The 13,492-nt window shown below is 41.8% G+C and overlaps 1 protein-coding gene across 2 annotated transcripts in view; it reads left to right on the top strand.

Moving 5' to 3' along the window:
• Positions 1-1,274: 1,274 nt before the first annotated feature.
• The window catches only part of KLHL12 (kelch like family member 12), a 33,016-nt gene continuing 20,798 nt past the window's right edge, over positions 1,275-13,492 (top strand). The window contains exons 1-4 of one of the 2 annotated variants that reach the window (XM_047841035.1): positions 1,275-1,759; positions 4,496-4,729; positions 8,367-8,520; positions 9,595-9,812. In XM_047841035.1, coding sequence (XP_047696991.1) covers positions 1,457-1,759; positions 4,496-4,729; positions 8,367-8,520; positions 9,595-9,812 — 909 coding nt within the window. In that variant the 5' untranslated portion in view covers positions 1,275-1,456. Of the gene's footprint in view, positions 1,760-2,222; positions 2,469-4,495; positions 4,730-8,366; positions 8,521-9,594; positions 9,813-13,492 lie in introns of those variants that run through there. The other variant, XM_047841036.1, reaches the window with a different exon arrangement.

The raw sequence follows: 13,492 nt of genomic DNA, 5'->3' as shown, positions 1-13,492 counted from the left end.
GGGCTGTGAGATCATGACCTGAGCCAAATCGGATGCCCAACCAAGTGAGCCACCCAGGCACCCCAAGCTTATTTATTTATTTTGAGACAGAGACAGAGACAGAGACAAAGAATCCCGGGCAGGCTCCGCACGGTCAGCGCATAGCCTGATGCGGGGCTTGAACCCACGAACCCTGAGATCATGACCTGAGCCAAAGTCAGACGCTCAACTGACTGAGCCCACACGTGCTCCAAATTGTACATATTTTTAATCCACCATGATGAAAAGTTCAAAAGGCACAAAAAGATATAGAGGGGAAATCTCTTTCCCCCACTGTCTCACAACCAATCAGTTCGTCTCTCCAAAGAAACCAACATTTTGTGTCTTCCCAGATGCGTTTTATACATATACAGGCAAATGTGAATATTAAAATTTCCCCAAACTTTTACACAATATCAACCTATACACACTGTTCACAGCTTCTTGGTATTGGATTGTATGGATAGACCACACTTTATTGAGCCACTTCCCTACTGATGGATATTAAGTTTGTTTTCAATCTAATTTACAAACAACCTGGCACACATATCACTTTACATGTGCATGAGTACATCGGAAGGATACATTTATGAAAATCTCTTAGTTAAAGTTATCTTCATTCATCATTTTGGTGCACTTTTCCCAAATGCCCCCAACAGAACTTGTACCAATCCTCTATCTAAAGGATAATTCTAGGTCAAAAAGATATAATACGAAAGATGGAAATACTATGTAAAATCAGATCGCTGCTCTCTAGGCTATCGTTTTATCTGTAAAGAATCAAAGGCACCACGGAGGAAAATAGTACAGTAGTTCTCCCTTCTCCACAATTTCAGTTACCAGTTGTCACGATTATCCGAAAGCAGATGATCGGGTGCACATATTGCCAGCTTGGTGGCAGCCTAACGTTATGTCGCAGTGTCTATGTCATTCACTTCACGTCATCTCATCACGTAGAAATTTTATCTTCACACGTCATCACAAGAAGGGTGGGTACCGTACAATATTTCTGGAGACTACATTCACACAACTTTAATTTTAATATATTGTTATAGACTGTTTTATTATTAGTTATTGTTGTTATTCTCTTACTACGCTTAATTTAGCAATTAAACTTCATCATACCAGTATAGGAAAAAACACAGTATATATATATATATATATATATATATATATATATATATATATAGTGTTCAGTATTATCCATGGTTTCAGGCATCCACCAGGGGCCTTGGAACATATTCCCCAAGGATAAGAGGGAACTACTGTATAATGATACATAATTACTTTGGACATTCACAGAAGTTGAATTAAGGGACCTCACTGCCCTCTGAACCACTAAGGTAAGTGTGCCAAAATCAGCTAGAAGCAAAATTCCTAAACTGAACACTCAGCACCCAGGAGCTGGTGAAAAGTCAGCAAAACAGCAACAGGGGAGATGATGACTCCTGGGACTTCTAATACGACCCTTTGCAATTTCCCTCACAACGTCCAGCGTCTAGGGACAAGTTCCTTCCACTTGATTGTCCTGAAGTGCACGAAGCGGAGGAGAACCGCCTCGAGGGTGATGATAGGCCCCATTATGATGCAGAGAATGTTGAGGTGTGTGGAGCCCAGGGCTCAGAGGATTCTCCCCACAGCGATGGTCCGCTGGAAAAGGCCATTGTGGGCAATAGACGTGAAGAAATGTGAAGCCCCCGCGGGTTTTCTCGATGTGAGAGCGTTCCTGAATACCTGGCAGGTAAAACATACAGCCAGCTCCTCGGTTTAGAAACGTGGAATCCTGGGGGCGCCTGGGTGGCTCAGTCTGTTGAACGACCGGCTTCGGCTCAGGTCACGATCTTGCGGTACGTGGGTTCGAGCCCGAGTCAGGCTCTGTGCTGACAGCTCAGAGCCTGGAGTCTGCTTCCATTCTCTGTCTCCTCTCTCTGCCCCTCCCCCACTCGTGCCTCATGCTCTGTCTCTCAAAGATAAGTAAAAACATCTTTTAAAATTAAGAAAAAAAAAAGGAAATGTGGAATCCTGTCAATATGCCCTTTCTGGGGAGACTCAGGGAGAGTCTGGCCTCAGCCAATCACGGGGCAAGAGGGCTATACACCCCGCCCCTCGCTGCCCGACCCCACCCTGCCCCACCCTTTCTTTCCGCCTTCCTCTAAGCGGGCAGAAAACCGCACCCAGCCTACCTGCGGGTCACGTGACACCGCCGCCTCACGTGACGCAGACCCAGGGCAGGGAGGGGGCGGGCCTCGAGCTGCATTACGTCATCACGTCGCGCGGCCGCGGAGACTAGAGCCGGGACTACCACCTTGACGGCTCCAGAGCCTCCGGGTCGGGGCGGCGGCGGCGGCGGCGCTTGGGCTCCTCCTGAGCCGCCTGCTGGCCCCGCGCGCCACCCGGTCCCCTCGAGCTGGGAACGGACCCGGCGCCGCTGGGTGGGCCCGCGAGCGGAGGTGAGTTGCACGGTGGTGGTGGCAGGCAGCCTTTCCTTTCCTAGCCCCAGATTCCAGCTTACGGCCCTGCCCCCAACCATCGTCTCCCTCCGGGTTGCAACGGAGAGACGAAGGGAGCGAAGGGAGGTCTGCGGGGCTGGGGCGCCCCCCTCGCAACTTCGCCCTGACCGCGCCCTTCCAGGACCTCCCCCTGGAGCTGCCGGCTCTGTTCCCGTGTTGTCAGCGGGGGGGACTGCCCTTCCTTCTCTTCTCCTACCTGAAATTTAGCCTTTCCAAAATTTGACACCTTTTCTCTCTCAGCCCCTCCCCGAGTCTTCCAGGGTGCAGTTCCTCTGTTCAGATGTTAACGGAAGTTCCCGAATAGGTAACCTCAAAAAGATGAGAGTGATGTGGCTGAGGTTTTGCCTGATGAGGCAGGAATCCCCAAGGAGGAAGAGTACAGTGCATTAGGGTTACTGTCAGTTTTGACACTGACACCGTAAAGCCCAGTCCTAGGCTGAGCCCTGTGGTTAACAGTAAGTGGGTATCTGTTCAGACTTTTCTTACATCTCCAGAGTTGGAAGTAAGTTGACTTAAGGAAACTCTTTTTGAAAAACTTTGTATGCTTTGATGAATCACCTCCTTTTCTGTAAAATGGATCTTGCAGAGTTTTTGGAGGGATTTTCTAGAGTACTTATAAAATAATATGCTAACTGTACATAGGAGCAGATGAGAATTTAGGATCTTGTTTGTGCCAGTCAAAAATTATGGTCGTGAGTTGTGGACTCTTGAAGATTGTAGTTTGATTTTTTTTTCCTTTGGATCATTTCAGAAAGTTATAGATTCCAGTAAGACTGTCTTAATAACCCTGCCATTTCATTCCCCAGAAATTTTCCTTGAAGCAAAAAGAGTGTCACTGAAGCTTGTCAACAATCAAAAAAGTAAAAAGTACATTTTTTAATGTACTTAGTTTATTTGATGCATACAAGTGAACTTTGCAAGTGACTGCTTATGGCAGTAAAATTAGAGGAGTTTTAATAGGTTTCTATCCTAATAATTAGGCTCTTGGTTTCAGTATAGAAGAATTACTACTGGGCGGTTGCTAATAATGTAGAGTAGGAAGACCCTTCAATAGAAGAGATTCAATAACTTAATCACACGAGAGGCACTTGGGTGGCTCAGTTGGTTAAGCTTCCAACTCCTGATTTGGGCTTAGGTCAGGATCTCAATGTTCCTGAGTTGGAGTCCTGCCCCGGCATTGGGCTCTGCTCTGACAACATGGAGCCTGCTTGGGATTCTCTCTCTTCCTCTCTCACTGTCCCTTCCCCGCTGGCATGCTACACGTTTTAAAATAAAAAATTTAATCACATGAAAATCCGTAGATAAGCTTGCAGTGTTTCCATTATTCAGGGTAGGTATTGGTCCTCATTTGAAATGTCATTTTAAGAAGAAATCCAGATATATTTGGAAGTCACAAATAATTCTTTGCATACTTCTTTAGGAAAAGTTCGTTTTCACTGACTGGCCTTTATTGCTATAAGGTGAATACACAATTTTTCTTTTCTTGCTTTTAATTTCTAAACATTCTGTACACCTGCCAGAATAGGAAAACTATATAAACAGGAAAAAGTATATAAATATATGAAAAATATATAAAACAAGATCCTACCTTCTAAGTACTTATCTCCTTATTCTTTAAATAATAATGATATCGCACCTTTAAGAGATTTTATCGTCTCATTTTATCATGTGAGATAACAGCACTGTGAAGACATATGATATATGTGTGGTTTCTTTATATTTCGAGTACAGTTGAGTATTGATTATAGTGTTGAGTGGTAGGGGCTCTCGATACTGGAATTCAGAGGAAGAATCGTTGTTATTTGGGATTATTAGTGGCTAGATTGTGGTGGTAAGACCAGTAATAGGAATGCTCTCTACTTAATATCTGAGGAAGCCTCCTTAATTTGTATTGATAATTGAACATTTTTAGTTGTCCTAGTCCTTCAAGTATGTTCTGGGTTTATTTTCTTTTTCTCTTGTTGCAGAATCCAAGGACCCCTTTCGTTCTTTCTCCACATTGCTTGATGGGAGGCATTATGGCCCCCAAAGACATAATGACAAATACTCATGCTAAATCCATCCTCAATTCAATGAACTCCCTCCGGAAGAGCAATACCCTCTGCGATGTCACACTGAGAGTAGAGCAGAAAGACTTCCCTGCCCATCGGATTGTGTTGGCCGCCTGTAGCGATTACTTCTGTGCCATGTTCACTAGTGAGGTAAGTGGTTAAGTTTTCACCTTACAAATGAAAGTCACACATGTAACCTTTTAGTTGTCTCATTTCAGTGACTCAAATGATACAAGTTTGATAGAATAGTGAATTTCTGTGGCGTGGTGGTTCAGTGCACAGACTCTGGTCAAGATCTGCCTTTTGACTGTGTCTTAGTTTCCCCATCTCCAAATTAGGAATCACAGCAATGTGCAATGACATATGGTTATTGTGACAGTTATTTGAGAAAATCACATGAAGTGCTTGCAACAGCATCGGGCATGTGGTAAAACACAAATGTCAGCTACTGGATTTTACTTATTGTTTATTTATTTATTATTTTTAATGTTTGTTTTTGAGAGAGAGAGAGAGAGAGAGAGACAGAGCATGAGTGGGGGAGGGGTAGAGGGCAAGAGGGAGACACAGAATCTGAAGCAGGCTCCAGGCTTTGAGCTGTCAGCACAGAGCCCAACGCGGGGCTTGAACCCATGGACCACAAAATCATGACCTGAGCTGAAGTCAGACTTTTAACTGACTAAGCCACCCAGGTGCCCCGGATTTTACTTACTTTTTTTTTTTTTTTTTAAATTTTTTTTTTTTAATGTTTGTTTTTGGGGGAGAGAGAGAGACAGAGACAGAGTGTGAGCTGGGGAAGAGGCAGAGAGAGGGAGACACAGAATCCAAAGCAGGCTCTAGGCTCTGAGCTGCCAGCACAGAGCCCAACGCGGGGCTCGAACTCACAAGCCGCGAGATCATGACCGAGCCGAGGTCGGACGCTTAACCGACTGAGCCACCCAGGCGCCCCAGATTTTACTTTTAAAATTTGGTTTCCTATTTTTCTCCTTCCAAAGTCTAATGTTTTATTTATTCTACTTATTTTTTAACGTTTATTTATTTATCTTGAGAGAGAGGGCATGCTTGCACGCGCATGGCGAGCAGGAGAAGGTCAGAGGGAGAAAGCAGGCTCTGTGCTGTCAGCATGGAGTTGGACGTGGGGCTTGATTTCATGAACTGCAAGATCATGACCTGAGCTGAAATCAAAAGTCAGGTGCTCAACGAACTGAGCCACCTAGGCGCCCCCAAAATCTAATATTTTAAAGTGAATACTAGGATGGTAAGGGAGAGGGAAGGAAAGAGGAGTGTAGGATTCAGTCCTCATCCACCTAACAGCATATGAAGAAAATCAGTATTCATTCTACCAATGTAGAGTGTAGTGTAATTTCAAATGAGAGGAAGAGGACTTAACAAATAACTCAATGACTGCATGGGTATATACAGTATAACTTGGGGAAAAAATGCTGACTATGGAGTGTAAGCAGTAAAAGAGAATAAGGAAAAGGTTGGCTTGACAAGAAAAAAGGTTGTGCTTGCAGGTATTAAGAAAGACTGCTTGGGGCACTTGGGTGGCTCAGTTGGTTAAGCATCTGACTTTGGCTCAGGTCATGATCTCATGGCTCGTGAGTTCGAGCCCCACGTTGGGCTCTCCTCTCTGCTGTCAGTGTGGAGTCCACTTCAGATCCTCTGTCCCCCAATCTCTCTGTCCCTCCCTGCTCATGCACGCTCTCTTCCCCTCTCTCTCAAAAATAAAAATAAACAAAGAAAGACTGCTTTAGTAATTGACAGAACTTTTAAAACATAGAGTAAGGCTGTTGAATATATTGTGAATTACTCTTAGCTGAACAGCAGAAAGCACCGCAACTTTTTTTATTTTTCAAAATCTCAAGTCTGATTTTTAAATTTTAAATAAATTATCTTGAATTTTTTAACCTTGAGTGATGAGTACACCAATGTATCACATACTTATACTTAAATACGCCTGAAATATCTCATTGTATCAACACTTTTTTAAAAATCTTTTTAACCACCAGTATTTTTTTTTTAAGTTAATCTCATCATCTTAGTGAAGATGTTGCTGTTGGATCGGAATAAGAGAGGTGGTAACATAATAATAACAATAACTACCTTTTATGGGGCAGGTACTGTGTTGGGTGATTGCTGTATGTTATTCACCCTAGGGTTAGATGTTACCATCTCATTTTACAAATGAATAAACAAGGTCTTATATATTAAATGACTTGCCCAAGATCACATGGCTTATAAGTGACAGAGATGGGGTTTAATCCTAAATTTTCTGACTCTAAACCCATACAATATATGCTGTATCCGAAAAGCTACAAACATGCTGTATTGCTCTGTACAGATCTTACTTACTTGCTTTATACACATTTTAACTACTGTGCTTCCTTAGCCTCTGTTATATGGGTTTTTATATTCTCCAATTTCAAAGCCAAAATAGTTTATGGTTCTCTGAGCCAGTGCTCGGTCACATGGCTGGTAGGAAAAACATGGAAACCTGACAGATCATTCCAGCTACTTCAGGCTAATTTTAAAATGCTCTTGTGTAATATAACATCACAGATCCCTATCCCATATTGTCCTCCAGAAAGAATATCTGCCCAAGAGCATCAGAAGCAGTTGGCATTTAACTGGGTAAGGACGGTTCTCTCAGCAGCTGCTGAGCATGAAGGTACTAATGGATCAGGACTGCTGACTGCTAATTATATAGCGTGCATCCTGTTCTCTGTGAGCTGGAGGAAAATAGTCTGTCTTTGCTCTATCTGCACATTCAGAGTGGTAAGGAGTTCTCTGAAAGAATTCTCTCTTTACCATTTTATAGTTTTTCTTTAAAAACTGGTATTAGGCAAGAAAATGCCAGATGGTTTTGTCTTTATTTTTAAGAGTAATTGACATAAAGGAGAGGGTTCAAAGACCTGGGTCCTAGGCTCAATTCTCTTAACAATGCTGTGTGAACTCTGGCAGCCATTTAACTTCACTGGGTTGATCTTTAAAATAAAATAGTTGAACTAGATGATTTCATTTTTCTCTTCCCGCCCTAAAATGCTCTTCAAATGTGGTCCAATTAAAGTGTCATTTGAGTGAGGCAAGAGGACCTGAGTTTTATCTGTCTCTTGCTAGTTAAGAGACCTTGGTTAAGTCACATAACTGCTTTGAAGCTTAGATCCTTTTTGTCATAAATGGCAATAATATCAGACCTCTAACTACTTTGCCAGGTTGCTGTGAGAATCGGGTGAAATAATAGTAAGTAAGAAGCACTCTGAAAAATTGTAAAGCAAATATTAGTGTGAAATGATACTATAAATTGCTCTGAGTTCATAGATAGTGAAATATTTTCATATTTAAGTTATTTGATGGGAAAATGGTTTATTGAATAAGAAGTTTTAGGAATAAATGTACTTATATATTTCTGCTGCTTGTATACATACTATGTGCAGAGTCAACAAATGTTTTTACAAAACAATGTTCTAGTGACGTTTTTTGTGTGTGTTTATCTTTGAGAGAGAGAGAGAAAGAGTAGGGGAGGGGCAGAGAGAGGGACGCAGAGGATCCAAAGTGGGTTCTGTGCTGACAGCAGAGAGCCTGATGCGGGGCTCAAACTCATGGACCGTGAGATCATGACCTGAGCTAAAGTTGGATGCTTAACCGACTGAGCCACCCAGGCGCCCCGACCGTAATTTTTTAAAGATGGGCGTTAATATTAACATCCCTTCAAGCTCTCGGATATGAGATTCTGCCTTTATCTCGTGGAATCATAACCACTGTTGTTTCATACCCTTTGAATTCTCAGCTTTCAGAGAAGGGGAAACCTTATGTTGATATTCAAGGCTTAACTGCTTCTACCATGGAGATTCTGTTGGACTTCGTGTACACTGAAACCGTACATGTGACGGTGGAGAATGTACAAGAACTGCTTCCTGCAGCCTGTCTGCTTCAGCTGAAAGGTACAGATGATAAAGTTGCTATTGGTCATGCCACGGTAGCCTTGGAAATACTTAGAATTAATCAGGTAAACTTAATCACGGAAATTATGGAGACAGACTGTGGACGCTCATGTTTACCGCCTGCGGCACAGAAGATCAGGTCTCAATCACAACGTCAAAGAACTTCTCCATATGTGGCCATTTGGCTCTTTAGAAGAGCATTTACGCCTTTTCTGTTTTTAAAAAAATGAAAAAGGGGATAACAGACACATTTTCTTACATGTATGTACATACTAGCTCTACAAGGAGACACAAGAAACTGATACTGTTCATCGCCTATATGGAAGGGAACTAGATGGCCAGGTGGAAAGGGAGGCTGGGGGGTTATTCATGGTAAACTCTTGTACTTTTAATTTTGAGCCACGTAAATTATGTATTGAAAACTTAAATTGGCACACAAAAATGAAAGTATATAATGTTTTCACAGGATATGGGGTGGTCCCCCTTCCTATTTCCAGACTCTTTCTTAACCTGCATTGATGTTTCTGTTATTTTTAGTATTTCTAAATGCCTGGTTGAAAGTGTTCTGTTTTTAATACATGATTGAAAAACAGTATTGAAGCTTTTGCATTAGTGCACAAATTAGGTTTATACTCTGAACTTTGCAATTAGAGAAATAAGGGGTTGTCGTTAGTAGCTCTTATTTTTCCTTGGCAGGAGTCTTTCAGTCAAGTTTTCATAGGGAGTAGAAATTAGGTACATTATGTTAAATTGATTGGTTTTATAAAAGCTTGGTTCCCAGGAGTATGTTGTGTTTAATTGTGCCAGTGTCCATAGAAGCAATTTGTCTTGCTATACTTATTTTTAAAGCTGAAACAGAGACACACAAGACCTTGCTTGAAGGTCACATGACACATAAGACAGAAATTGGATTTGAATTCCTTAAGCATAAAATTTCTAATTTGATCCTTACCCGTGTTGAGCCAGGATTCCTCTGTTACCTTGTAGAGAAGATGTCTCCTTCCAAGAATGTAGACCAACCAGTTCACACCTGGTCAAGTACCCTGAAGTGTTCATTGTCTGTGTTTGTCCTAGGTGTGAAGCAAGCCTGCTGTGAGTTCTTAGAAAGTCAGTTGGACCCCTCTAATTGCCTGGGTATCAGGGATTTTGCTGAAACTCACAATTGTGTTGACCTGATGCAAGCAGCTGAGGTTTTTAGTCAGAAGCATTTTCCGGAAGTGGTACAGCATGAAGAATTCATTCTTCTAAGTCAAGGAGAAGTGGAAAAGCTAATCAAGTGCGATGAAATTCAGGTACAAATTTGGCTTGGTATTGGGGTTTCTTCAAGACTGGAACATTACAAAACTTGGGAAAGGGGGGGGGCACTCGGGTGACTCAGTTGGTTGAACGTCTGACTCTTGATCTCAGCTCAGGTCTTGATCTCAAGTCGTGAGTTAAAGCCCCGTGTTGGGCTCTGGGTTGGGTGTGGAACCTACTAAAAGAAAACAAACACAAAACTAGGAAAAAGCAAGGTGGATTTACTGTGTTTCTGTAGCAGGGCATCTTAATCAAGTGTCAGTATTGGCTCCAAAGGTTTCATTAAATACCCCAGAAATTTTATGCCAAATTTATGGGAGGGAGTTTTGGGAAGGAGTTAGCCACCTTCCTCAATATACAATCCCAATGGTTAAGAGTCACTATTGAAGAGACAGTGGTGTGGAGTAAGCAGAAATTTGAAGTAAAGAGATTTCTATAGAGCACTTCTGTATTACTCATTCACTCATTTTACAAACATTTACGGAGAATATCTACCCTACAGCAGTAGATATTCTGAATAAACTGTGCCACGTGCTATGGCTCCAAGAGTGAGTAAGATACAGTCCTTGTTTTCAGTAATTCACAACATAGTGGTAGAGACAGAGAAAGACAAAACTTAATAGAATATAGTGAGAATAATGAGGTTATTCAAAGTGAAGAAATTAGAAGAAAGAAGAGTAAACCTTTTACATTTAAATTAGACCAAAAAGGAAGTGGATCAAAAAGAAGTGGAAAAAAAGGTTGGAAACCGTAAACAGGAGGCAGATCATAAGTGCCTAATGGGGGGAGGGGGGGGGCGGGTAATGAGGGAGTGGGGAGAAGGAACATACGAACTGCGTCTTGAAGGAGGTGTGTTTCACCCAGCAGAGGGGAAGCCACCTGGGCACAGGCAAGGGTTCAGTCACTTGGCCCAGCAAGAAGGATCTTAGGTAATCCTGATGCTAAGTCATAGTGCCAGTAGCCAGCAGAGTTTTTATTGCACAGAGGTCTGTAGTTAGGCTAACAATTAGAGTGACAATTGTTTCCCCTCGTCAGGAGAAATTCACTTCTCTAGGAAGGCTAAGAGTTCATTTGTTTTCCTCCCACTCTGCTCAGATAAATTTTGAATTAGTGGATTCCCGGAAGTTAGTGGCACCTCAATTTAAACAAGAGATATATTGGGAAGGAATCAAAATCTGATTAATATTCTAAATGCTATAGAAGCTGGGGGTGCTTAGGTGGCTCAGGTGGTTAAGCATCTGACTTGGGCTTAGGTCATGATCTCATAGTTTGTGAGTTTGAGCCCCGCGGCGAGCTTGTGCTGACAGCTCAGAGCCTGGAGCCTGCTTCAGATTCTGTGTCTGCCTCTCTCTCTCTGCCCCTCCCCCGCTCATACTCTGTGTGTGTGTCTGTGTCTCTCTCTCTCTCTAAACTAAATAAACATTGGGGCGCCTGGGTGGCTCAGTCGGTTAAGCGTCCGACTTCAACTCAGGTCACGATCTCGCAGTCCGTGAGTTCAAGCCTCGCGTCGGGCTCTGGGCTGACGGCTCAGAGCCTGGAGCCTGCTTCAGATTCTGTGTCTCCCTCTCTCTCTGCCCCTCCCCCGTTCATGCTCTGTCTCTCTCTGTCTCAAAAATAAATAAATGTTTAAAAAACATTAAAAAAAAAAACTAAATAAACATTAAAATAAATAAATAAAACTTTAAAAAGTAAATGATGTAGAAGAAATTTGCTAAAGAAATCCTATAGTTTACTTTCATAAACCAAATGATAACTCTCTGATTTATTTTGTTAAAAGTAGAATTTTCATGTAATATAATAAGATCTTAAGAATATTTATCATATTTTAGCCAACTTTTTCTTTTTGCCTTCCCCTACGGACTTATGAGGGAAAATTTATTAAGGTACATTGGTGACATTGTTTCCAAAATAAAGAGGAATCATTTTTCCAGTTTGACCTATTAGTCCAGAGAAGCTGGTGTTACAAGTGTTACTGAGACAAATATTTGCTCAAGTTTTGTTCTCACTCTTGCTGTGGTAGAACATTGTGTCCATGCACTGAAATGCCAGGTGTAGACAAATGGCACATTCTTCAGACTTGGGAAGTTGGTAATTTGCTAGAATATCTTGATTTTTCTTGATTTAACCATGCATTAGGAAATGCAGTAAATAGCGTGAACAATATAGACTTAAAGTTCACTGCACATAACAAAATTGCTAAAACTTACTCAGCATTTACTATTGGTGTCCTTTATTGAATATTTATTGGGCACTTTGTGCCCAGAACGGTTCTGGGTGCCAGCAATCCAATTGTGAACACAACAGATAAAAAATTACTATACTCTGGACTTTTCATTTTAATGGCACCATTCTTGGTATATTTTATCTTATGTAGTTGTCAAAACTGTCCCCATTTTTCAGAGAAAGAAACTGATGCTTCGAGGGTAAGCGTCATACTGGAGCTAATAAGTGGCAGAGCCAGGCCTCATATCTGAGCAGTCTGGCTCCAGATTCTGTTCTGTTCCATGAAACTATGAGCTGGTTGCCTAGTTAGTTTCTAATTGACCAAATCAGCAAGCAGTTACAGAAGTCATATGTAGTCATAGAACTATATATACTTTGGAATAAAACTAAATGGAATAGGGAGAGCAAAAAACTTTTTTATTCAGAAACTCAGATGAAAAGAGTTTGAGAACTCTTCCCTCAGTGTCTGTAAAGACTGTCTTTTTTTTCTGGAAAGACAGCAAGTGGCACATTGTTTCTCTTCTGTATTCCAGCCAGAAAGAGGAACCAGATGTCTAACTCCCCAGCTAATACTTCTTAATTATATAAAACGATCCTACTTAACACAGAAGCAGTATGTTGTACTGGTTAAAACAACATGGGCTTTAGAATCAGGGTGGGGTTTATTTTGGCTGTGTGGCACGTGTTAACCTAACCAGTAATCTTCAGTTTCCTCTCCTGTAGATAATAGTCCTACTTAGTGCATGAGGTCATTCTGATCATTAAATAAGAATATCAGTGCCTTGGGGCGCCTGGGTGGCTCAGTCCGTTACAGTTACGTGTCTGACTTCGGCTCAGGTCACGATCTCATGGTCTGTGAGTTCGAGCCCCGCATCGGGCTCTGTGCTGACAGCTCAGAGCCTGGAGCCTGTTTCGGATTCTGTGTCTCCCCCTCTCTCTGACCCTCCCCCGTTCGTGCTGTGTCTCTCTCTGTCTCAAAAATAAACGTTAAAAAAAATAATAATAATAATAAAAAAGAATATCAGTGCCTGATACATAAAATAGTTCTCTGAAAATTTATTATGGGGAAATTTTTCTCCATAGTGAAACATTAATTTGAAGGTTTTTTTCCTCCCAGTTTAGCTGTTTCTCTGCAAGTCTAGTTTATTCTCTCTTCAGTAAGATCAAGGGTCGCTGCTCATGATTGAAAAACCCCATTATAAACTGATGTATCTAATTTAAACCTAGAATGTGTTAGAGCCTAGCATGGAGCTGTTTACAATTGTTAGCTTGTCTTTTTTTTTTTTTGTTTAAATTGTGGGCACCCTTCTGTGTACTTCCCTGCCTCTAATCCATCAGCAGGCTGGGTTAGTTTCACCTCCCATAAATTTGGTGCATAAATTTCAGTCACCACTGCTATGGCTTAAGTACCCATCACCATTTGCCTAATGTGCCAGCTGGTGTCCCAGCTCTT

This window comes from Prionailurus viverrinus, chromosome F1, assembly GCF_022837055.1.
Source record: "Prionailurus viverrinus isolate Anna chromosome F1, UM_Priviv_1.0, whole genome shotgun sequence".
Classification (NCBI taxonomy): domain Eukaryota; kingdom Metazoa; phylum Chordata; class Mammalia; order Carnivora; family Felidae; genus Prionailurus; species Prionailurus viverrinus.
The sequence above is the reverse complement of the archived record's forward strand: the minus strand, read 5'-3'. Positions and strand labels throughout refer to the sequence as shown.